This window comes from Pogona vitticeps, chromosome 1 (assembly GCF_051106095.1).
Source record: "Pogona vitticeps strain Pit_001003342236 chromosome 1, PviZW2.1, whole genome shotgun sequence".
Classification (NCBI taxonomy): Eukaryota; Metazoa; Chordata; class Lepidosauria; order Squamata; family Agamidae; genus Pogona; species Pogona vitticeps.
Window position 1 is genome coordinate 71,977,648 of NC_135783.1, and position 26,225 is coordinate 72,003,872.

Genomic DNA, 26,225 nt, shown 5'->3' on the forward strand with positions numbered 1-26,225 from the left:
CAGTTTCCTCAGCTGTTCTTCACAAGGCTTTGTTCTGAGGTTCTGAAGCTTTTCTGTTAAGAAATGTAATTGGAATCTCTGAACAAAAGGATCCTTTTAAAAAAAACCTAAGACATTTCAAGAAGCACTTAAAAACTGCTGAAGCAAATACAGTGGTGCCTCGCTAGACAGTTACCCCGCATGACAGGTTTTTTTTTTGCTAGACATTGACTTTTTGTGATCGCTATAGCGATTTGCAAAACAATGATTCCTATGGGGGAATTTCGCTTTGTTTGGTCCCTGCTTCACAAACCGATTTTCGCTAGATGACAATTTTGACAGCTTCCTCCACGCTCACAAAACAGGTGTTTTCGGGACCTAAGCTTTGCAAGACAGCAATTTAAATAGCTGATTGGGGGTTCGTAAAGCAGCTTTCCTATGGCTGATCTTTGCTAGACAACGACGATTCTTCCCTATTGCAACGCATTAAACAGGTTTCAATGCATTCCAGTGGGGAAATGCTTTCCGCTAGACAATGATGTCTCTAAACAGCTATTTCAGTGGAACGGATTATCATCGTCTAGCGAGGCACCACTGTAAATGAAAGCTAGTAAATAAATGAAAGCTAGTAAAGGAACGCAGGATGATAGACTTCCTTTGGAAATCATGGGCTTTGTATCATCTTTTGGTGAACTTCCTGCTGTCCATCCTGGTGAGATCTGTTGTCTGTCCTTTTTTTAAAAATGAATGTCTTTATAGAGTGAAAGCATTCCCTTAACTTCACTTGAGTACATTCACTTAAGTAAATCACTGTTGCTTAGTTGGTTTAATAAGAATTCCAGAAAACAGCAGCTGGAAGTATTAAAGGATGATGTATTGCATAGAAATACTGTGGGAAGCCAGTCCAGAGTTAATTCTTCAGCATGCTGGATTACTTTTACTTTCCAAATATTTGCTTTTAGAAATGTTAATTCCAGAACTTGCCCCCACTGCTATACCTACTGCAAGATAGTGGTAAATGGACCAACAGCAGTTTTGTCCCATTTTGTCCTGTCTTTCCTATATAAAAGGATTGAAATACATGATAGCATGGTGGGTTGTCTCCGCTCCCCGCCCCCCCCGCCCCGTCTCATTTGTTCAAGATGTTACAGTGCTGTTTTGCTGTGGTTTTTTTTTCTAAAATTCATTTGTTCCCAAAGTGATGCAAATCTTCTATTGCTAAGCTGCTTATCAACTTGGTATCTAAGCAGGCACAGTGGGAGCTTTGTAGTGCTAGGTTTATTTCTCTCAAGGTTTCAGGCAGCTAGGAATTGCACACTTGCACAAACTCCAAGTATAATTGGAGAAGAATGTAACTCCCTGTAGGCAGGTCACATGCTTGGCATGTCAGTACCTTTTATTCAGCTCTCATTCACATAAGTATTCACTTCCCAGGTCTTGAACTTTCCTGAGAATTTAATGATTTGTACTTAACATTGATCGAGCTTGTGCTACCTTGGAAAAACCTACAGTGAGAAATGTAACAGTCTGTGTTCTCAGACACGAGGAATATCTGAATCTGCTGGTTGTCAGATTGCAAAGTACTATATTTTCAAAAAGATTAAAAGTCTGAGTAACAATCTATACTTATGGTAGGATTGGCATACTGAAAGAAAAGCTAGATGTGTGCTCAAGTTATGTCTAGATTATTTTAGGTTGGTTGAAGAGATGGGGTCTTATGTTGGGTCAAACACCTTTCTTCTGAAGGGCAATAAAATTATTATTGTTGTTGTTTTAAAAATGCCACACACACACCCCCATGAAGCTGTTTAGGATATTAGACTTTTGGTGGGAAGCACCCTGGCCTTTGGCCATTTTGAAATTGAATCAAGGCAGTCCTTACAGGTGTGAGCCCATCTCTTTCATGTTTTGGCAGCTTTCTTGGAATGTGTGTTGGGTTTTTGTCAAACTTTAAGACTAATCGTATCTGGAGGCATATTCTCAATATAAGCAGATGAGGGATGGATATGGGAAGACATGATCAGAACTAAGCTGTGATCAGGTGAGATATGAGCAATCTGTGTGGCCACTTGGCAATCTGGGATGTTCAGATGGCATGTTCCCTATCTTTAACTGGGGTGTTTATACAGTGTGGTTTGTCCCTGTCACCCTGAGCTGACGGTGTTCAAGTTACACGATCATCTGACTCTATTTGGGCTAGATTAATGGAATCTTTTTGAAATGTTTTGCATTGTTATAGGTTACTCATCTTCTAGTATTGTTGCATGCCAAATTGCATTTTATTGCTGTAACTTAATTATGCTATTAATAAAAATTCTGTGCCATCATCAGCTGACTCATAAAGCGTGCTGCTTATATACCACCGCAAAGCACTTAAAGCACTCTCTGGGTGGTTTGCAATTTAATTATGCAGCGTATGTGTTGCTCGCTGCCCCAGCAAGTGGGAGGGGTACTCCATTTAATGGACTCAGAAGGATGGAAGCCAGTATCAGTCTGGAACCAGCTGTCTCAATCCACTGGGATTGAACTCAGGTCACGAGCAGAGTTTTGACTGCAGTACTGCTGTTTAACCACTGCACCACAAGGCTCTCGCACTATTAGATTCTTCTTTGAAGGATTACTTTTAGCAGTCCTCCAAAGGCTTTTAAGATATAAATTATCGAGAAATGTTCACCAGTCCCTCCTTTGGCACTTTAGATCTGTGCAATTTGCCCAAGAAAGCTCAGGGGCAGGCATGTAACCCCACCTGTGACTCATGCTTTGGATGATCCCGGCTGGCATCTTTATCAAGAGGCACAGTGAGGATTTGAATTTCCATTGAGTGATACCAGCAGACTGTGTTATTAATAGTATCTATTTTTCCTTTAGTTTTTCTTTAAGCTGACCCTGTGTTGTGAGCAAAGTGAGATGTAAATGAAATAAATAAATAAATAAAGTAGGGGTAGGGAATCTGTGCCCATATGTTGTCAGATTGCAACTTCCATAATCCCTCATCATTGGTTTCCTGACTAGGGCAGATGGGAGTTGTAGTACACCAGCATTGCATCCACCACCCTGCCCTAGAGCGAGCTCTCAATCCATAGAGCTCGCTCTGCCTGGCTTGCTTAGCAAGTGAGAATCAGCTAAAATCAAACATGGAAGACCAGTAGTTAGTGACCATTACTTCAGACTGCCTCAATGCAACCTTACAATGCATGGGTCTAGATCAGATTCCCCTCATGTGATCTGGTTAGGCATTTCTAACTCTTTTCTACACAAAGTCATAACAAACTGAAAAGTTTACTCCATTTAATTGATTATATGTGATTTTTAAAAAGCTCTCCTTGTTAAACAAAACAGCCGACTGTTACAGACAGCACTGATGTTACCTGTCTGTCATGGGTTTGGAGGGAAAGTTCCATCCTATGGGGAGTGGAAGGCGGGACATCAGGAGGAGGGGCTGTACTGTATAAATATGTGATGCCTGTGTGGTGAAGGCACACACTGGAAGAGATGCTGAGAGACACTGGGTTGTGACGAAGCAGCAGCTGGGAAGAAGAAGCTGTTGTGGGAGTCTGTGTGTCAGACAGGGTACTACTGTGTGTCAGAGTACCAACCTGATAGGTTCAGGTGTCTGTGGGTTAGCCAGAACTGATAGGTTCAGGGTCTGTGCTTTAAGTTAAGGTTCTGGGTGAACCAAACTGTATGTATGTATAAGTGAAACTAAGCCACGTTACTTTATCTTATTCACCTGATTGTTTTATTTACCCTGTTTGTGTTTTAAATAAACCTTATTCTTTTATTTGTTGAAAATCCATCCCTGGTCTGTGTGACTTCTTAAAGGGAATGGTTGGTGGCAGCTTAGTGTAACGTGTGGCAGATCCCAGTAGGTCTGGGTTTGTCACATTGATTGGTGTCCAGCGTGTGGGATACGACTGGTCCAGTTGTCCAGTGGTCCAGCAAAGCCTTGGCAAGTGTGCCCAGAGCAAGGGGGGTCTAGTCAGGGACAGTCTGAGGCGCGTAGGTAATCTTCTAGGTGTACCTCACGGGGAGGTGCGCTAGTAGAAGAACGTGCCAACTGGGGAGACTTAGATTAAGGTGCTCTGAGGCAGCCTAGTTTTGGCGGGAAAAAGCTGAGGCAAAACTGCGTAGCAACAGTGATCTAGCTTGCCAGCTGAGAGGCCCAGCAGAGGGGGGTAGGCTCTGACTCGATACTGTTGCAAGTTTAGTGCTGAAGAACAGCAGCAATCTCTAGGGAGAGCTGGTTCTGAGGCAAAAAGGAAAAAAGTGGTCGTTTTATTTTGAGGCTTGACTTTTTAAAGCAGCCTGTTCTGAGGGGGGATTATGCCCTTGACTCGAAGCCAGATGGCCGACATGAGTGAAGTGAAAGACCCCCAGATTGACCAAGGTTCTGAGGATGAATTTGGCTCAGTGCAAGGTGACAGCACAGGAGAGCAGAACCCAGAACTTAGAAAATTGCTCATAGCCCAACAGCATGAACTGAGGATGAGGCAATTTGAAGTGGAGGAAAGGGAAAGGGAAAGAGAAGAAAGGGAAAGAGAGAAACAGCGGCAATTTGAAATGGAGGAAAGGGAAAGAGAGAGACAGAGACAATTTGAATTGGCATTGGAGAGAGAGAAAATGGCGTTTGAATTAAAAAAACTGGAACTGATGAACCAGAACAATAATAATAATAGGGATTCTGAGGGAGGCCAACTGTCTAAGGCTGACCTGAAGAAATTCCCTGTGTACCACAAGGGAGATTGTCCTGAGGTGTTCTTTTCCTTAGTGGAAAGAGCGTTTGTGGACTTCTCAGTGAGGGAAACTGAGAAGATGACCATCATGCGATCTTTAATCAGTGGTAGCCTGGCTGAGGTTTATGCCGAGATGCCTGAGGAACTGATGAAAGATTTTGCAGAGTTTAAAAAACTGGTGTTTGCCAGACATGGGATAAATGCAGAGCAGCTGAGACAAAGATTCAGGTCCCTAACCAAGAAGCCAGAACAGACTTTTACCCAAGTGGGGGCCCAATTGGTGAGGCTGCTTGAGAAATGGCTATCGCAGGAGGGGACAGAGACCTATGAGCAGCTTAAAGATTTGATAGCACTGGAACAGTTCTATTCAGTCCTGCATGGGGAATTGAAATTCCAGGTGAGGGAAAGGAAACCGAAAACTGTGGCAGCAGCCGCAGAGATCGCGGATTTTATTTCCCAAATAAGAAAGCCCTTGGGTGAGGGGAAATCTGTAGGTAAACACAAAGAAACCTACAGCAAGTACTCTCAGGGACCAGGGAAAAGCCAGCAAGGGGGAGGGGCCCATGGTGAAGGGAAGCCCTCAGACATGAAACTAAGACCTCAGAATTTGGAGGGAAAACCCAAACAAGAGGAGAGAGAATCAAAATACACCCGGAAATGTTATTTCTGTCAAGGAAAGGGTCATCTAATCTCAGAGTGTGAGAAATTAAAGCAGCTAAAAGGAATGGTGCCTCAGAATTCTAGTGGGACCAAGCCAAAAGCTGTGTTCTGTGTCCAGAAAGAGCAAGGCTCAGTGTCACAGAGGGAGCCTGTTGCCATGGCTACTCAGTCTGGAACAGCTACCTATGCTGAGCAGGCTGAGGAAAATGGTCCTCTTGTGGAGGTAAAACGCTGCTTGCTGGTGAAAACAGATTCCCAGTTGTTTGAGACAGCAGGGGTGGACGTAGGAATACTTGACCGTCAGTATAGGGGGCTGCGGGACACTTGTTCCCAGGTAACCCTGTGCCATCCAGATATTATTCCTCGGGAGTTTATAATCCCAAATGAGAGCATGAAGGTGGCAGGGATTGAGGGGCAGGTAATCTCTCTGCCAGTAGCAGAGGTACCTGTCAACTTTCAAGGCTGGAGGGGAGATTGGCGGCTAGCGATTTCATCGACTCTGCCAGCAGCCGTGCTCGTGGGAAATGACCTGGCTGAACATGTGAAACGGGTGCTAGTGATTACACGCTCACAAGCCACCACAGGGACAGTTCAGGGGGGTAATGATGAGCCAGAGACGGAAGCAGAGGGGAGTTCAGAAGCTGTGGTGGAAACCTTAACCACAGACAGCAGATTTGGACAGGAGCAAAAGGCAGACGCCACTCTCCAAAAGTGTTTTGAACAGGTGACTGACGCCCAGCTAACACCTGAAACCCCAGTGAGATTTCTGGAGAAAAAGGGGATTTTATATAGAGAAACCCTGAGGAATATCTCAAAAGGGGGAGATGGGATCAGAAGTCAGCTGGTGGTACCTGAAAAGTATCGCCCCATGATCTTACCAAGGGGGCACTCTGACATGTTTGCTGCGCACTTAGGAGTGAACAAAACACAGCAGAGAATCACACAGAATTTCTACTGGCCTGACATAGGGAAGCAGATCAGGGAGTTCTGTAAACAATGTGATGTGTGTCAAAGGCAGGGGAATAACCGCGACAGGACCAAAGCAAAGTTGTGCCCTTTGCCTGTGATTGACACTCCGTTCAAATGCATAGGGGTGGATATTGTGGGACCTTTGCCCAAGGCCACAAAGAGGGGGAACAGGTTCATTCTAACAATTGTGGACCATGCCACAAGGTATCCTGAAGCCATACCCTTGACTAACATTGAAACTAACACAGTGGCCGATGCTTTGGTGGGGTATATGTCCAGGATGGGATTTGCCTCAGAGATAATCACAGATTTGGGCGCATCGTTCACATCAAAGCTCATGAAACGCTTATGGCAAATCTGTGGAATTAAGCACAAGGAAACCACTGCCTATCATCCTGAAAGTAATGGGTTAACTGAGAAGTTCAATGGGACTCTAATGCGCATGATTAGGGCTTACTTGGCAGAGAATCCAAACAATTGGGACCAGAAGCTGCAATCCCTTTTGTTTGCTTATCGATCAGTGCCACAAGCCAGTACCGGGTTCAGTCCGTTTGAACTTCTATTTGGGAGAAGGGTGAAAGGGCCCCTTGATTTGATCAAACAAAATTGGGAGCAGATCACCCAGGATGACCCACAAGACGTTGTGACATACATAGACACCTTGATGAATGACCTAAGGAGAAATCTAGAGCTGGCAGCAGAAAACCTGCAAGCTCAGAAGGTCAGACAGAAAACATGGTATGACCACAAAGCTAGAGAGAGGCACTTTGACCCAGGGGAGGAAGTGCTTTGGCTTAGGCCCTGCAGAGAGAATAAACTGCAGCTCAAATGGGCAGGACCATATAGGGTCATTTCCAAGATGTCAGACCTGAACTACCTAATAGAGCAGGAGGAGAACCAAGCAAGGAGGGTGGTTCATGTGAATGCCCTAAAACCCTACTACAGAGGGGAACAGAGGGTGTTATTTGTGATAAAAGCAGCTGAGAGTGAGGAAGCTGAATTACCCTTCTGGGAGGGTAGAGGGGAAGTAAAATACAACCCAGAGGAGGTAAAGATCAGTCCTGCACTCACCCAAGACCAGCAGCAAGAACTAAAAATGCTGCTTAGTAAATATCAGCAGGTGTTTTCCAACAAGCCGGGGATAGTGAAGGGAGTGATGCATCGGATCCACACAGGGGATGCACCCCCGCAGGCAGTATCCCCATACCGAGTAACGGGACCCTATAGGGACAAGGTGCGGAAGGAGCTGGACGAGATGCTGAGGGAGAACATAATCGTCCCCTCTTCTAGTCCTTGGTCCTCTCCGATAGTCCTTGTGGACAAGCCTGATGGGAGCATTAGGTTTTGTGTCGATTACAGGAAATTAAACCGTGTAACCACTCCTGATGCCTACCCAATGCCCAGGCTAGACAACCTGATTGAAACCATAGGGGGTTGTCGGTTCATCTCATCATTGGACCTGGTAAAGGGATATTGGCAATTAAGAATTGATCCCAGGGATCAAGAAAAGACTGCCTTTTGCAGCCCTTTTGGTCTCTATGAGTTTCGAGTCCTGAGCTTTGGTCTCAGAAATGCACCAGCCACATTCCAAAGGCTGATGGACCAGACCTTGGCAGGGCTCAGTGACTTTACAGTGGCCTACATTGACGACATAGGGATCTTCAGTAATACCTGGGAAGATCACCTGATACACCTGGAGTTAGTGCTGCAGAGGTTAAGTGCAGCAGGGCTAACAGTAAAGGCCAGCAAGTGTCAGCTGGGTAGCCCAGAAATAAAATACTTGGGTCACATGGTAGGGGGAGGAGTGATAAAACCCCTGGAGGCCAAAATAGAAGCTGTTCGTGATTGGCCTAGACCCAACACCAAGAAAAAGGTCAAATCATTTCTTGGGTTGGTGGGCTACTACAGAAAGTTCATCCCGAGGTTTAGCGAGATTGCGGCTCCGCTGACCGATCTGACGAGGAAGACGGCTGATGACCGCATCCCGTGGACCAGCGACTGTGAGGCGGCGTTCCAGAGGTTGAAGGAGGCGTTAATCAACTATCCTGTCCTGCGTGCTCCAGACTTCGACCGGGAGTTCATCATCTACACCGATGCGTCTAACAGCGGGGTAGGAGCAGTTCTGTGCCAGGAGGATGAGAATGGTGACCAGCATCCAGTGTCCTACCTGAGTAGGAAACTTCAAAAAGGTGAGAGACATTTGGCAACCGTGGAGAAGGAGTGTTTGGCCATAGTCTACGCGATCCAGAAGGCCAAGCCTTACATCTGGGGAAGACATTTTATTCTGTGTACTGACCATTCACCATTGCAATGGTTAAAGACAATGAAAACCCACAATAGCAAACTTATGAGGTGGGCTTTAAATCTACAGGACTATGACTTTGAAGTGAAGGTGGTCAGAGGGTCAGTGAACTGTGTTGCTGACGCCTTATCAAGAAGACCTGAAGAATGAAGACGGCGAAAGAATATGGACTATGTGTATATATTGGTGAACAAAAGTTAAATGTACCTGTGTTTTTTCTGAATTTGGTTTGTATGAATAAAGGTAAATTGATGTAATGTATATGGTAAATGTTTAAATGCCTATTTGCTATGGTTAACTTGGAGTGTAAGTATGAGTAAGTATTATATGGTATGTATAACTGTTGTTGTATGTTTTATTCAGGTTGTTTTTTGGTGAAAAGCACTTTTAGCTTTCCCCCTACAAAACAACTTTTAAAGAGGGGAGGTGTTACAGACAGCACTGATGTTACCTGTCTGTCATGGGTTTGGAGGGAAAGTTCCATCCTATGGGGAGTGGAAGGCGGGACATCAGGAGGAGGGGCTGTACTGTATAAATATGTGATGCCTGTGTGGTGAAGGCACACACTGGAAGAGATGCTGAGAGACACTGGGTTGTGACGAAGCAGCAGCTGGGAAGAAGAAGCTGTTGTGGGAGTCTGTGTGTCAGACAGGGTACTACTGTGTGTCAGAGTACCAACCTGATAGGTTCAGGTGTCTGTGGGTTAGCCAGAACTGATAGGTTCAGGGTCTGTGCTTTAAGTTAAGGTTCTGGGTGAACCAAACTGTATGTATGTATAAGTGAAACTAAGCCACGTTACTTTATCTTATTCACCTGATTGTTTTATTTACCCTGTTTGTGTTTTAAATAAACCTTATTCTTTTATTTGTTGAAAATCCATCCCTGGTCTGTGTGACTTCTTAAAGGGAATGGTTGGTGGCAGCTTAGTGTAACGTGTGGCAGATCCCAGTAGGTCTGGGTTTGTCACACCGACCCCCCCCTTTAAATAAGCCTTTAGTTGTTTTTAATGCAAATGTGTTTAAAAGGCAGATAACACACATGATCTTAGAAGAGGCATTGTGACTTCTTTCTCACATGATGGAAGTGCTTTTTCTGATACTGCTTTTACTGCAATGTGTGTGTGTATTATAAAAAAAATAGGAGATTTTGCCTTTGGAATTGTTTGCTTATTGAGTTTACATCTTGTCTTCCCACCAGAAATGGCACTTAAGGCTGTTACATTCATATGCAGTTGTAATTGATTTAATTAAGATTCATTTAATCAGGTGACAGTCTGAACAAGAAGAACAGGTTTCATTAAGTTCTACATAGTTGTGTAATATTAAGAGTTGCTACAAGAAGGCCCATGCAGCATTTGGCGTAGCTTTTGCTATATTGTTAGAAGTGGCTTTTCCTGGTATACCCATACGAAAAGGGTTTGGGATTAAGGGGCTATTTACCTATTTTATTATTTTATTTATTGTACGGTACCTTTGGATTGCATAATAACCAGATTTCTCTGGATGGTGTACACTACATTAAAAATATAAACCACAAAAAGTGAAACTGGTTGGAAAAAAAGTGTGTAATGCAATTGTGATAAAACTATTAAAACACTTCTTCATGAAGTCTTGGATTTCTCCTGCAAAACAGATTAGATTCCCCTACTGTGCACCATGGCGTACTTATTTGCTAGCATTTATTAGTTACATTTATACTGAAGAGAGAATTCATTGGTCTTCCCTTGTGCGCACACACATGCATGTGTGCACACCCACACACCCCACACCCCTGTCCTCATCCCCAGCTGTGTCAGGTTGGCCCGACTGTGATAAAGTTACTGATCCAAGAATATCCAGTGAATTTTATGACCCTTAGTGGAAGCTAGAATGCGGATTTCCCATACCTTAGTCTGGTATCTCAAATGCTGTAGTACACTGTAAGAGAGAGCAACAACATCTCAGACTGTCCTACTGCCATCATTGTTGTTACAGAAAGCTAGGAACTGAGGAGAGGAGGAAGAATCGGAGAAGGGTCGGTCCAGAAGTGGTCAGTGGCATCCTCAGATGTGACTGACTGGAAGGCTGTCATTATTTGGGCTACCTCAGAGATCCGAATGGTCAGCCATTTGCTCTGTGAGATGTAGTGAAGAAAAGTATTTCTTTGTGTACATATGACTGGGGTGCATCATAGTTCTAATTCAGAAAACAAACACAGTGGCAAACAGTCTGTTTGGCATCTTTAGTTTATTGTGGGGTTTCTCTGTAATTGCCTTTATAATTGAAGTGTTACAAGTGGAGGGTGGGTGTTTCCTGCGGCTACTAGTCATAATAGCTCTGTGTTTTTCTCCCTACTCCCTGCCCATGTTTCTAAACAGGTTGACATCAGCTAGATTTCAGTCAGAGCTTGGAAACTTTCTTTTCTTCTTCATAGCCTCTGTGACTCACGTAAATGGGTTCTGCACCTGTGCAGAGGCTTGAAAAGAATACTCTGACCAAATTGAATGGGACTCCTACCGAATGAATATGTATTAATGTGCCTAAGCCAATTGCCTCCATTCATTTTCATCCACCACCAGAGTGACATTGTTGGGGTTCTGCGTCCTAGCTGAGCCTTTTTATCTACCTCACATGGAATTTCTTATTTTCTCATATTTAATTTTTTATCAGGTGATTTATTTTATTGTTGCTTTTCTTATCCCTTTCCGATTCTTCCCTTTGTAGGGTTTGCCTGCACATATGACCTCTTTGGCCCTGTTTAAGAAGTGTGTCAACTGTGGGGGAAATTTCACCCATGGCCAGTTGGTCAATGTTGCCTTTAACATTTCTGATTGCAAGTCAGATAGCAAATGTTTCATGACATGGGTGAGTTACCTATCTCAGATTTTCTCAGTACCATGCAAAAGTGCTCTTGTTAGTCACTGTTTTCTTCTGAGTCATTTTATGGGTGTAACAGCAGTCACTATGTCTTCTTGCAATATGTGTGCATTAGTAATCTGGGAGCCCATGTAGGTAGGGGAAAGCAATGCTGATGATGACAAGATGAGCAGGGCTCTTTGTTGCAATCCTCCAAAAGAGGACTACATGGTCCTAGGAGGTATTCTGGCCCAACCCGGGTGTTGCCCCATGTCCTCCAAGGAGCTGAGAGCTTTCATTGCAACATGGCTTCCTGTTTTCACTGTGGGAATAAGTCTCAGTTTTAATTGCTAGAGTTCAACCAAGTAAGCCCTTGTGACTCACAGACAAGTCTTGTAATCACAGAAAAATCCATAAATGTGGGGACAAAGCAGACTTTCAGTGGCAGGCTCCACACACCAAGGTCTTGGCACATATGGTATGACTGTATAGCATTGAGCAGAATAAGTTAGCATGGCACATACTTCCTCATGCCTGGGAAATATAAACAGGGCTTGCAGTGTATGCTGATTCCAGCTCCCCTCCTTAAAATAAACATTGGCTTGCCCAGGTTAAAGTTAGGGCAGTTGTTGATCTCCTAAAATAAATAAATATTTGCACATTCTCCAGAGTGTATAAATATAACTCCTCCTGGAATGGTGTTAACCTGGTTCCCTGGGTGGTACACGTGGAACTTGGATTATTTCTGGGCAACTGAGGAAATAAACTGTAAATTTAGAAGGAGTTGTTGGCATCTTAGTTTTTATGTGACTTTTAAAACTTTGATGCATTTTAAGCAAAACCCTTCCAAATTGATTGCATATTTGGTTGGGTTCCATTCCCAGCCGTCATATCCCACATTAAAGAAATCTGGATTCTAAAATAGTATGAAAAATGGGATTATAACTGTATCCTCCAGAAAGATCTCCAGATATTTACTCTGTTTGCAAAAGCAACAGACTTGTGGCACCCTGGAGCTGCCTTCCTCACCCTAATAATTTCCTCAGACTTGTAGTTCGTTGGTACATTTGGAAGGCATTAGGCTGCAGAAAGTTGCCTTAAAGGTTAGCATTTTTTTTCTTAATGGCACCTGCTTTTGTGGATTTGCCTGCTCCCAGTTTGCTGTGGTGGGATTTAAAAAGAAGAGGGCATTGCAAGTATGGATGTGTATTTGCAGTATGCACAATAAAGTGAGTTCACTTCTTGCTTTATGCATACAGTATATCCAGGTGAATGATCCCAATAGGTGGTAGATGGTCAGGAGAAGTGAATGCTGCAGTGTCTTATAGCTTAGGAGAATCTCAAGTGTATTGTGGTAGGGTGGGAAACCATAAACAAGGAAACATACAATAGGAAACAAATTGTGAGATTCACCTTGAAAGGAGATAACACCCCAAAAGAGATGGAGAAATTATATTAACTCTGTCACAAAACAATTAATGAACTAATTGGTCATCCCATTGGAGTAATAGTTCTTAGTACTGTATAAACATTTGCAACCATTTGGTCAAAGAAACTGTCTGAAAGAAATTTTCAGCAGTGTTTAGTTATATTGCTCTGATTCCTTTTGCTGAACACTCACCAGTTTTGAATGCCTTTAAGTGGAGTGTGCGTTCTTCTGTGTTTTAAAATAATTAATTATAAGGACTAGAATGAAATAGCATCAACCAAGAAAGCTTGAATGTTTGTGTGATATGGATTGTCCACCAAATATTTGGAGGGAAAACAAGGAGTTGAGTTTGCTTGAGTTGTGTTCTTACAGCCCAGACTATTCACAAATAGGTCTCATATACCAAGCTCAGTGGCACTCACTCTGTGGCAGGTGTACACATAATGTCCTTGACCCAGGTTTCTTGTATTGAAGTTAAAATATAGGGAGTACCTCTGCTAGACACATGCAGAATATGTTCTCTGAGTAAACTTGGCCAGCAGATCTGGCTGTGAGGAACAAAGATCTGAAAAGTGCTGTATAAGAAACAGCAGAAAAAAGATACTGTTTGCCTGAGTTTTTAAGACTTTCAAAGAGCCTGTATTTGCAGTATTAGAAAGTGGTCTCTGCGAATTTCTTTTCCTATTGATATATATTGATATAAAACATACCAAAATTAATTTCTAGACCAGATATCCCTAACCTTGTGCCTGGAAGATGTGTTTGACTACCGCTTCCTTCATCTTCACTGAGTATAGCCAGTATCCTCACTATCTGGCCAGGAATGATAAAAGTTGTAGTCAAACAATCTGCTTGGAATAGTCAACAACAGAAAATTATAGCTCTTAAAGCTAGCATAAAAACATGCAGCCTACCAGGTAGAATCCTAAGTACTGCACAATACCAGTGTTCGCTAGGTCTTGTCCCTCAGTAGGCCCCATGGAAGGGGCATAGTGGGCATGTGTGCCTATGCTTGCTGCTTGTGGGAGAGGTGGTGGGTTTTTTAAGTCCAATTGATGCCAGTTGTTGTAAACAGTCAGCCTTTGCAAGTTTCAGTTCAGAGTTTTTGTTGAAACTTGAATTGCCAGCTGTCTGCAGTAAATCTGTGAACACACTTTTGTTTCCAGCTTGTGTACTCAAGACTGGTTAATAGCTTGGGCTGATGTGTTGAAAGATCATGTTTCAGACAAATGTTGTCAATTGCTGAAATGTTCCTAAAACCCTATTGCCCATTACATTCTGAAAGGTCATTAGAAGAAGTAAATGAAAGAGGAATTTCTTGTGAGTATATTGGGAACCTCTTTGTACCTTCACCAAGAGAAAAATCAGTGATTAAAAAAAACCCAATCACATCATGATTTAAATCATGATTTATATTTTAAAAATTGAATGTTTAAATTTTAAATTATCAAATCATGATTTAAACCCTACCATATCTTCTTTCCATCTAATTTCTTGCTCCTGTTTTGCAGGTTTTTGAACTGGCACAAAGTTTGAGATGGTACCTCCAAAACAGCAACTCCCATTTCCTTGTCCTTTTTTTAAAAAGTAGGTGATGGGAATTATGGGCTTTTTGTGTTTTTGATGGTAATAGAGAAGCCAGTGTTTCAGAAATAGGCTAAAATCCTGTTGCCTAGCATAGTAAATCACACTTGAGTAGATGCATTGAATTAAAAGGTTTTGGCAAATCAACTCTTCCATAGGTTCCCTTGATTCAAATGGACCTAATCTAACTGCAACATAATTTAATATAGTAAGTCACAGAATAGATTTATTTGAATCAATGGAACTTATGCAGGAGTTGAGTCAGTAAATCCCCACTGATTCAGTGGACCTACTCTAGTGCGACTTCTTATGCTAAGCAACAGGATTTTGGCCAAAGTGTAGAAGTCAATTTCTACCACAGTGCTGGCTGTCCTAATTAGTGGTGCTTCTCTTTGTTAGTAGGCCCCTTGGAGTAAGCTGTTTGTGCAGATTCTGAACATAAGCAGGAGCTCTCTAGTCTGATGGAGTATGTCCGTCACCCATGGAACGAAAGAATGCTGCTGTAATCAACGGGCAATCCTGGTAGAACTGTCCTCTAGTAGTATTTATGTACAGCCCAACAATCCATTTGGTATTCGTAAGTTCTACTGTGATAAATTGGATATTAGCCCTTAAGTATGGGTTGAATTTACATCCGTCATTTCTTCTTGTGTGGGCATGTGGGTGTTTTACATATGGAAAAAAATCTTTGTTTTGTAAAGATATTATTGTTAAATTTATGAGAAAAGGGAGTTGAAAAAAGTACTGTGATACCAAAGAAGGTCTGTCGTTTCTTTTCGTACTCCCAACTGCCATCCTTCATCTTTTTTTCCTGAATCTACAATTGGTTTGCTAAAGAAATGTGTTTTCAAATAAGTTGTGGTTGCAATTTCCAAAGGTTGAGCAGGAAATAATAGCTAAAGGTGCCTTAAATTGTGGTTTGACTTCAGTAAGTGAATTGTGACATTGACATCCTCCCTTTCCTGAAAGGAGCAGAAGGCAGTATACTTTGTCCCCCACCCCACTACCAAGTGAGGTAGTTTGGACAATTTGAAGAGACACTTGTTCAGCAGGCCTAGGCAAAGAGGCCGTCCCGAAAGCAGCAAAATCAGGGATCTGGACAGGGGACAGATTGTATTTGTCTTTAGTGTGGAAGGGATTATCACTCTTGAATTGGCCTTCTCAGCCACACTAAATGTTGTTCCAAGACCTCTATTCAGAGCACGTTACCATAGTCTCTCGAGACTGAAGGATGCCTACAGAGTTTAGGCTGATACAGTGACTAGCATAATATTTGAATCCAGGTCTCCTGCCTCCTAGCTTAGCATTCTAGTTACCACTACTGTGTTTTTTGCATGTGTTTCATGGTCTCAGTAGCTGCTGTATTTGTTTTCCCATACATTTCTCTTCAAACAAGCATGGACTACGTTACATTAAAGTACAGCTCTTCTGAATGAAGACACAACAACAGACATTAGTGGCTATATTAGGAGCTGGAAACAAACATTGTTTCCAGTGCAGTCCTACATTTGCCTGCTCAAAAGTAGTTCCCATTGACTTTACTGGGGCTTACTCTGAGGTAAGTAGGTATAGGAATGCAGCCTTAATTAAGTTTTAAGAGATTTTGCTGTTTTTTAACAGTCCCAGTCTGGTTTGATGGAATGAGCTACTGTGCACTTGGGAATGTATTGAAATTGGGTGGGTGGGGGAAGCAGCTGTCTGTTAATTGATGTTCCTTAGAATGAGGGGTTGGACAGAATTACTTTTACTGCTGGCTGTGTGTGTGTGTGTGTGGGGGGGGTTTAAGGATACAAATGGGCAGAAGGATCACTATAATGTCCACCTGACATAGTGAGGGGAACTATGGGAGTTGTAGTCCTAAGAGTAACATTTCCTTTTCTCAGAACACTTACCTGAATTGGCTTGTCATTGAACAACTCCTTAACTTAATTTGGTTGCATATGTAAAGCCATAATTATGAGTGATTACAATATTATTTTTTAATCTCTCAACTCTTTTGAAGTACATTTATGTGGAAAGTAGGAGTTCCAATCCGGTTTAGTGATTAAGTATAAGCCTGGAAGCTGTGTTGGTTAATTAATCTAGAATGCAGGCGTGTAATCTCGGGGGGTGGTGGTGGTGGCTGGGAAGGGCTGTGTTTGGGGGTGAGGTGGAAGGAATGCAGATTTCTTTAAAGCTGGCAAGAAATGTTTGTGTTACTGATTCTCTGGAACATTAGAATTGTGCTGCATGTTTGGCTGAGCTCTAAAGCTGGAATGCAGGTGTCTGGAAACTGACTTTCTTATAGTGGATATTGTTTTAATTGGAGCCATGAGTAAAGTGGACAAGGTGTGACATAGACATGGCATCTCTTTCCCCCTCAAGTGGAGACACTCCTCTGTATGTAGAATATATAGATAATGTATGTCAAGTTAATACCTATCTACATATTACCATAGCAGTATTAGGGAATATAACTTACTGTGGGCCAAAATACTTCTGTCAATAATCTGGTGGGTTATCCCTAGAAGACTTTGGTTCAGAGATTTATGGAAAGCTCATCTTGATATTGGGAATCAAACTTGCCTGCATGGCATCATGAGCTCAGAGACCCAGGTTTAGTCCTCACTGAGCTATCAGACTCTGCTGAGTGACCTTCATTTTTTGATGAAGAGAGGCATCTATTCCCTGTCATCCTGGCCTATGTTTCAGAGACAGTGTGAGAATAAAGTGGGAAGGAAATGAATGCTGCAATAAAGGGAACTGGTCAGCTTTTTCAACATCGAGAGCCTCATCTGGTGTCAGCCAGAGGCTACACATGCCCACTCACACATAGTGCCCCCCCCATACATATTCTTGCCTTCTGTTACACATACGAATGGGCTGTGATAAAAACTTGGGAGGATTCTCCTGGTTTTAGGGATCACACAGAGTGTGAATGAGGGCCCCATGTAGCCCACATGCCTCGGGTTGTGCACATTGGAGTAGATACATTTTAAAATTGGAGCAAAATATTCTGTTTTAATTTTTTTATTGCCTTCAGCAAGTTGTGCAACTTGCATATGAATGAAGCTTGGATACTGTACTTTGTTTTCTGCAAAGCTGGTCTCTTTTTCAGTTTCTTTGTTACATGTTCTAGTTGGATAATCTGATTGCTTTCCTACCAAGGAATTTACCCAAACAAAGACGTTGTTTTCATGTTGAACTTCTTTCCTAACCTTCTAGTGTTTCACTGAACTCTACTGTTCTGTAGTATCTCTAGGGAGAATAGGGTTCCTGTACTTTTAATGTTTGTATGTAGAAGACGGAATTTCATTCCTAATCTGGAGATGTCAGGAATTAAATTTGGACTCCTCTGCATGTTAAATGTGTTGAAGTACAGCCCTGGTCTGTTCTTGCAGAACTGACATCACCATCTTGCAGTGTTCTGTGGGAAGTAAAATGATGCCTTGTAAATTAAGCATACCAGAGTTTTTCTACTTAGACAATCTAACATTAGCTGGTATTTTATAAAGCAACATCAAGTAAAATGCAGTGCAGATTTTCATGTGGGTTTATCTCAAATTAGGGTTTTCACCTTCACCCAGCCCTGCCACAATTGCCCTGTTTTTACCATATTTCTCATGGGCAGATAGTCAGTGGACAGATTCTCTTTCATTGTGTATTCTTACCTGAAAGTGCCATCTTGCCTGTAAAACTATGTAATTCCAGTTCTGGAATTGCATACATACTTATATATACATACCTATATATACATACTTTTCTGCATACGGCTAGGGTATTCTAGGATTTATCATCCCTTAAAAAGTTACTTTCCCCATCTTTGGTTCACTGGTCCTTTGACAACTTTGTTTTGCCTGTTTGAAAGGCATCCCATTTCACAGCAAGTATACTCGGTTTATTGAACTTCTAATGCTTTCTGTCATAAAGGCTCAAAATGTGAAACAACAGAATGATAAATTGCGGGGGGTGGGGTGTGATATAAGGAAATGCAACATGACTGTTAGAATTTTCCTACCTCCCCAAAATAAACTCCAGATCAAATTCTCACATTCATACTTACTGTTGCACAGAATCTGATTCCCTTTGGCTGCATTCAGATTGCAACTAGTCAATGTTATTAGACTAGATGTGGTAAATTGATAAGGAATTCTGACAGTAGCTTTTGGTAGGGGTTTTAAAATTAAAATAAAATGTTGGGGAAATTATGAAGTAGGTTAAGCTGAGTTGCTTAAGAACTTTGGAATTCAGAAGCTAAGGGTATTTTTTTAGACCTGTTGAGTATATAGATGCCCATTTCCACAACATCACATCACTGAATCTAGTTACAGCTGGGAGAGTCACACGCTGGGTTGAGCTGAAGAGGGTCAGAAGTGGGGAAGGAGATCATAAGAGTGGTGCAATTAAAGGACAGAAAGAGGAAAACAGGGCAATTAGGCTGCAATTCTCTTCTTAATTTCCTAGGAGTAAACCCCACGGAATGCAGAGAGATTTACTTTTGAATAGATATGTGTAAGATTGCCTCCTTGATCGCAGTGCATTGCTGTGACTCTGTTTAATAATACATAGTTCTAAGGAGAAGCAATAGATAGTCACCTTCTGATGTTGTCCTGTGTGCAGTTTTACTGGGAAATATGTCCTATTCTAATCTCATTCTGTAAGACTTATTTATTTCAGTCATATTTGCAGGTTCAACACTGTAAGCACTAGACCACATTGTCTCCCACTTGCTATGTGGCCACAGGTCTGAATCCCTCAGAGAGAATTTGAAAATAAATAGATTTGTTTGAACAATTTGAAAGTAAATGCTAGGATTGTTTTCATTGTTTTTTTACCGCCCACTCCTGCTTTTATTTTTAATGTGTGTGTAACAGTGGATAAGGCGGGCATGTGATCTGAGAGTACAGTATATTTTTCAGGAACAACAATATACTAGAGAAAAGTTGTGGGTATATGATTTTAAAGTGTAGCCAGAAATATGATTACAGCAACATTCTTTCTTATTTAGGTTTGGATGATTGCCTGCAGCAGTATGTCCCCAAATTCGAGCGAGAGAAGATAAATGGTGCTCAGCTGTTACAGATCTCCCACCAGGATCTTGAAGAGTTGGGTATTACCCGGATTGGACATCAGGAACTTGTTTTAGAGGCTGTGGACCTCCTCTGTGCACTGGTCAGTTCATAGAATTAACATAGAGGTGTAATGTTGATCGTGTAATTTTTCTCACCATGCCTGATGGAATGGTTTCTCAAAAGGGAGATGCTCCCAGCAAGAGTGAGCTAGGCAACAGCTCCACAGTCATGGTCACAAGTCTCTTAATGAAATGAAAATGAAGTTGATACAAAGGCAGCTTCACTTCTGTTTAAGTGGTAGCATTGATTGAAATCATGTTGCTCCTACCTTTAGAAGACATTTCAGATTAGTAGAATATTCAAGTTTGCAATGAACTCTCGAACTGAATGCTTGAGATGGATGGGGTCTAAGAATCTGAAATGTAGTTTTCTTGACCATGGCACTGGGGTTTGGCACTCTGGTTACCAACAGGAGAGGTCCAGGCACCCACACACTCTGGTGTGGAATTCAGCTATGGTTGTCAAAGAGTAGCCCGGGCCCTTGTGTTGGTCTCCCAGATGTCTCTTACTGAAATCTACAGCAATAACAACAGCACATTTTTCCTGCTCCTGGAATCCTCTAGATGTAGTGATCTTGCAGCCAAATCCTGTGTCCCCTAGACCTGCAACTCAAAAATGAAACTGGAAATGGACTTCCATCAGCATTTGATTTTGACTCCGCATAACTTTTGCTGGTACAGCCCCCTATGGGAGTGGGGAGTTGAAAAGATACTCAGCCCTCAATTAGGTGAATGGATTGTCCCCGGCTAAGGAAAGTAAACAAGGCACAGATTAGCTAGCTCTGTAGAAGTAATAGTATGCTAGAGTAGCTGTCCCATCTTTTTCAGGATTTACTACCACTTTCTTAAGTTCCTTTGTTGAAGTTGTCCACATTCGTGAAGGAATGGGCTTTTCAAAATAAACAACAAGCATTTCTTTGAGGCCTGGACCCTGAAGTGGGGAATGTGCATTTCATTCTTTGGGTTTGGAAATGTGGATCTGAATATTTAGAAAAGCAGCTTCTCTCTTCTTGTTGACATCTGGTCCAGGGGGCATGTCAATCTTTTACAGCAGCATAAAATGAAGAAATAATCTTCCTTAACAAGGGTGGATCCTTTTTTCCTCCTATGTATTCAGGATATTCTCTTTACCCACTTCGTCCATCCCTTTTCTTAATTCATATTGCATTCGTGGATTGTGTTTGATACAGTTTACTTTATAATGGGGATACACTTAGCCTATGTGCCTGTTCCAGTTCTCTAAACTAGTGCCAAAATATACTGTTTCCTTAGTGAGAATGGTGGGAAAGAATTTTCTGTCACTCTTCTGCCCTTACTCCGCTACATTCCATTCATTATGTAACACTTTTCATATTTGAGTGTATTCTTCTTAAAATGGGCAGAGACTGGTATAAAGTGTACTCCTGGTTCAGAAGGGAGGGATTGAAATAACTTCTGCTTGATAAATCGAGGTGAAGTGCAGAAATTAAATGACCTGTTATAAATGTTTTACATTTGAACAGTTGACCTAAATGCACTCCGAACTCAGCATTAGACAATTGGAAGCATATTTTTTTTATTTAAAAAGGAAGCATATTTTAACTAAGGAATTATAAACATAGTTCTCCATGCTGGAGATGTGTTTATAGTGTTATGCTGGCAGAAAACATCTGGCAAAATGGTGAGACTATTGGAACTTCTGCCTGGATTAAATGCAATGTGTGGAATAAGTCAATGCATGTTTGATGTTTCATTCCCTGCTTGTTTTAATGCTGGATTTCCCATATGTCCTTGAAACTCAGTAACACAGTGGCACTGCTGCCCACAGTACATTTCCAGGAGGAATTGGCCTCTGGACCACCTAAAGTTGCTCACTCCTTCTACTACATTCTTTTGCTTCCTAAAGCAGTGGTCCCCAACCTTGGGCCTCCAGATGTTCTTGGACTACAACTCCCAGAAGCCTTCACCACCACCACTACTGGCCAGGATTTCTGGGAGTTGAAGTCCAAGAACATCTGGAGGCCCAAGGTTGGGGACCACTGTCCTAAAGGATGAGATAAAACAGAGCTGAGTGTCTGCCAGAACACAAGGATGTCTTCTTTAGTTTCCTTCTGGTTTCCTTCATAAAACAGAAGTTTCGAACCAAGACTTTTTCAGCTGACAAGTATGCTAAAGGTTCCTAGTAGACATGGGTGCTTCATCCTTGTATCTAGGGTGGCCCAATTCGCACCCCCAGAACTGGCTGGCCCATTTACCGGGCTCTGTGTAGTGCTTGGGTCCTTCTTTGACGGCGGTGGGCCAATTCTTGCAAGAGCCCAGGCAGCCCTTCCTCACCTCCCTGAGCAGCCGTCAACTCATCAGAAGAGCTGGGAGACTCCCTGTCGCCCCTCCATGCTGAAGTAGGCGGCTGCACATGGAAGTGGGGAAGGGCCCGCCAAGCTCCTGATGGGATTGATGTGCAGCCACCAAAGAACCTGAGTGCCACATGGAGCCCAGTTCTGGGGTTGGGAATTGGGACACCGTGGCAGCTGTGGTGCCGTGAGTTGTTTTTCTTATCCCTGGATATGAATACAAAATGCCTGTGTCTAGTTCCCCTAGTTTAGCCGAATTGTTGTCCCACCCCCTTTTAGAGGTAGATTGAAGGATAGACTTTTCTTTTCTCACCATCATTAATGTTTCTTTGGGGAGCGTGGAAAAACGCTACACCATACAGTGGTGGCAGTTGAATGTGAAGCTGTGGCTTGTACTGTACTGGTCTTTTCATTAGCTCTAGTTAAGACTGGCTTTGGTGTTGTCCAGGTTCAGATGCAATAGGGAACTGCCATTAATCTAAAAGGGAACTGAACGTTTCCAAACTGCTATTTACATCTACATTGGAGAAGGATTGGGTGCCCAAGCTCAGGGTCTTGCAATTCTGGATTGTGGCTTGAAGAGCCTTGTGGCACAGTGGTTAAAACTGCTGTACTGCAGCCAAAACTGTGCTCACAACCTGAGATTCAATCCCAGGTTGCTGGCTCAAGGTTGACTCAGCCTTCTGTCCTTCCAAGGTCAGTAAAATGAATACCCAGCTCACTGGGGTGGGGTGGGGGGGTGGGATGTGTAGCCTGCACAATTAACTTGTAAACCGCCAAGAGAGTGTTTGAAGCACTATGGGGCGGTATATAAGCAGCACACCTTGTTTTCTTTACTTTTTTTTTAGTGTTGAACCCAAGTCACCCCAATGTTAATTGCAAATTATTATTATTTTTTGCTCTTTTCAAAAATGCTATTTCAAAGAAGCTGTTGAGATGAATGAAGTCTAAGCTAGGCATAGGATATTTGTATTAGTATCCCAAAAGACATAAATATGATTATCAGCACCACCTGTGTCTCTGGAATCCCTGCCCCCCGAAACCTTCCAGTCCACTTACTGCTCTCCGTGAGGTGCACGTAGTTATTGTCAGTCGCATAGCACCAGTTGGGGAAGTAGCCTGGCTGGTGCTTCCCCACCTCTCCACACAGCCGACCACTCCTTGGAAATGAGCAGTTGAGAATGATTGTCAAAGGAGAACATAGTCACTGACCCAAGAGAAAAGGGGAATGTGGAGCAAGTGCCATCAGGGCCAGCATGTCGGCCATTTTGAGGGGTGGGATGTAGCAACCAGAGGCACTGAATCCTTATTTCTTACACCATTTCCCAAGTGTTAATCCAAACAAGAATACTGAGTGTGATCTAGTGGGCAGAGTGATGGACTAGGACTCAGGAGGCCTGCTTTAAATTCCTGCTCAGCCATAGAATCTCACTGGAGATGCAGAATTGGTAAAAGCATTCTTTAACTATCTCACTTACCCTGAAACCCCTGTTAGGGTTGCTATTAGATAGTTCTGACTTGGCAGCAGATAACACACCAAACAATGTAAGAGGATTGGAGTTGTACCTGTTTAATCCCTACTTAACTGAATTTATTGGATGGCCCTTGGGCAAGTCAGTTTCATTCTCTTGGTAATGTATTAGTGGTGGACAGATTGCAATAAAAATGAAGCCACTGCAACTGACTAATTACTACTGCTGTTTTGAAGGGCTGTGTAAGTAGGCTTAGTAACATTAATTGCACCTTTTTAAAAAATAATGAAATCAAAAACTTAATGGTCCAGTTTCACAGTTTGGACAGTACCACATTTTATTTTATTTTTTATTTAAAATATTTTTATGCCACCTTTCTCCCCAAAAGGACCTAATGCAGCTTACTTCATTAAAACAGTATTTAAAAGCTGAAACAGTAAGTATACAAATATTTTTAAAAAAGAATTAAACACGTATTATATTAAAATAGTAATTGAGATCACTATTAAAGCACATTTTAAAAACCAGAGCACAACAGTCCATTTAAAACCCCTCTCAAACCACCCGTCATTAAGGAAAAGCCTTCCTGAAGAGAAAGACCTTTGCCTGTTTGTGGCAGGACAGCAAAGATAGGGCCAGCCTAGCTTCCCATGGCAGGGAGTTCCAGAGTCTGGGAGCAGTGACTGAGAAGGCCCTCTTTCATGTCCCCCCCCCCCAAGTGCAACTGTGAGGGTGGTGGGACTGAGAGAAAGGCCTCCCCTAGTGATCTTAAAGCCCAGGCAGGCTCACAGAAGGACAACATTAATTTTCTTCTCATTTTTTCTTGATGTCTGTAGTAAAACACATGGTTTATTGTGCTCAGAATACTGTCTGTGCAAACCATAATAAGTTTTAGGGCCCCTTGTCAGAGGCAACTTGATCCACAGCTACTCAGATTAATGATTAACAAAACAGGAATGTTTGACCTTAACGTGTTTTCAGCAATGTGGGTTTTTTCTTTTCTTTTCTATGTGATGACAGGATGTGTTGAGTTGAAATGTGGCCTTGCACATATCCCCTATTGTTGCCTATGCCACTGTGGAAAAAAAAAGTTTTAAAAATAAAACTGCTTTCAAACTATTTGCTGTGGTTCAACTGCAAATATTTATCTCCATGTATAAATTACATCAGCATTCCTGATCCTGGTGCCTTCCAGGTTTCTTAGACTACGGTTCCCATCATAACCAGGCAGCATGCCAGCACATGTGGAAGATTGGCATGGATGGCATGTGGGTAGAGAAAGTAGTAGGAGTTCCAGAGTCCTAATGCTGACACTTGACTCAGTTGGGTGTCTGTCTTTTAAGTAATTATATCCTGAGTCATGCTGAGTACTTTTAATCTTACTACTTATCTTTTGGAGTAACTTTCTCCAAAATATATTCGCGAAGGCTTTCACGGCCAGGATCTAATGGTTGTTCTGGGTTTTTCGGGCTCTTTGGCCGTGTTCTGAAGGTTGTTCTTCCTGACGTTTCGCCAGTCTCTGTGGCCGGCATCTTCAGAGGACAGCAACCTGTACTCTGGTGTAGTTGGCTTGGGAGTGCAGTATTTATGGCTGTGAGATAGGCTTTTGTCTTTTCCTGTAGATGGGTGATTAGTGTGTATTGTTGTGGGTGTATTGTTGTGCTAAGGGAAAGAGATTATCTGTTCCTGTGGTTGATGGGTGCCATTAGCTGGTCTTTTGTGTGTAGTGATCCCCTGTTGTTGTGGGTGGGTAGAGTTCGTTGTCCTTTTGCACGTAATATGTTTGATAGCTGGGAGCCAAGTTTTGTTGAGCTTCATACTTTCCTCTTTTTTGTTGAAACTGTGCTTGTGCTTGTGGATTTCAACGGCTTCCCTGTGCAATCTGACATAATGATTGCTGGTGTTGTCCAGTATTTCAGTATTTTGAAATAGAATTTCATGTCCAGTTTGTTTCAGGGCATGTTCAGCTACTGCAGATTTTTCTGGTTGTTTTAGTCTGCAGTGTCTCTCATGTTCTTTGATTCTGGTGTGGATGCTTCGTTTTGTGGTTCCAGTATATACCTGGCCACAACTGCAAGGTATCCGGTATACTCCTGCGGTGGTGAGGGGGTCCCTTCTGTCCTTTGCTGACCGTCTGTCTCCTGGGTTATACCAAAAGCCCTTCAAAATGATATCTTGTGTTTATGCCTGTACCTGATTGATACACTATTCCTTACAAGTGGTTTATATCTGCATGCAGAGTTATGTGTTTTCAACAAGGAGCCCACTCAGGAAGGGTGAGCACTGTGCTATAGATGCATGGATTGCCGTTTTCTATGAATTTAAGTGAGAGGACCCCAGTGTTTCTAGCAGAAAGTTTTGGATTATAACACTCATAATATCTCAGCCAGCATGCAATATGAAAAGGCTTCTCTCAAAACTCCTTATGGAGTCTTGCTCTTCCGTCTTTCATCAGCAGTCCTCCCCACTGTTAGTTGGAGCTGGGCCATAATTTGCCAATTTCTGTCTTACAGTCAGTGACTCAAGCCTCCTTTTTTTTTTAAAGAATCCTTATTCATTAATAGGGAATGGCTCTTTCTCTTTGTGTGTGTGTGTGTGTGTGTGTGTGTGTGTGCACGTGCGTGCGCTTGGCTATGGTCATGAGTCAATCCAGTTTTGTGACTTTTCATAGCTCGTGATCTGTGTCCTGGAAAAATTAACAACAAGAAACCAACCTAAGAAAATTAGAACCATCACTTTTTAAATAGTTGTCATTATGGCGTGGCCTTGCATTTGCAAGAGGCTGTGATCCTCAGACTGATATGCTGCTTTCTCCCTTTGCAT

At 42.4% G+C, this 26,225-nt stretch overlaps 1 protein-coding gene across 2 annotated transcripts in view; it reads left to right on the forward strand.

Annotated features, from left to right (window-relative positions):
- The window catches only part of CNKSR3 (CNKSR family member 3), an 83,276-nt gene that overhangs the window by 15,627 nt on the left and 41,424 nt on the right, over positions 1-26,225 (forward strand). The window contains exon 2 of one of the 2 annotated variants that reach the window (XM_072995079.2): positions 19,478-19,641. The exons of the other annotated variant lie outside the window; for it this stretch is intronic. Within the exon in view, the coding sequence (XP_072851180.2) occupies positions 19,478-19,641 (164 nt within the window). The remainder of the gene's footprint in view (positions 1-19,477; positions 19,642-26,225) is intronic. 2 annotated transcript variants of the gene reach the window in all.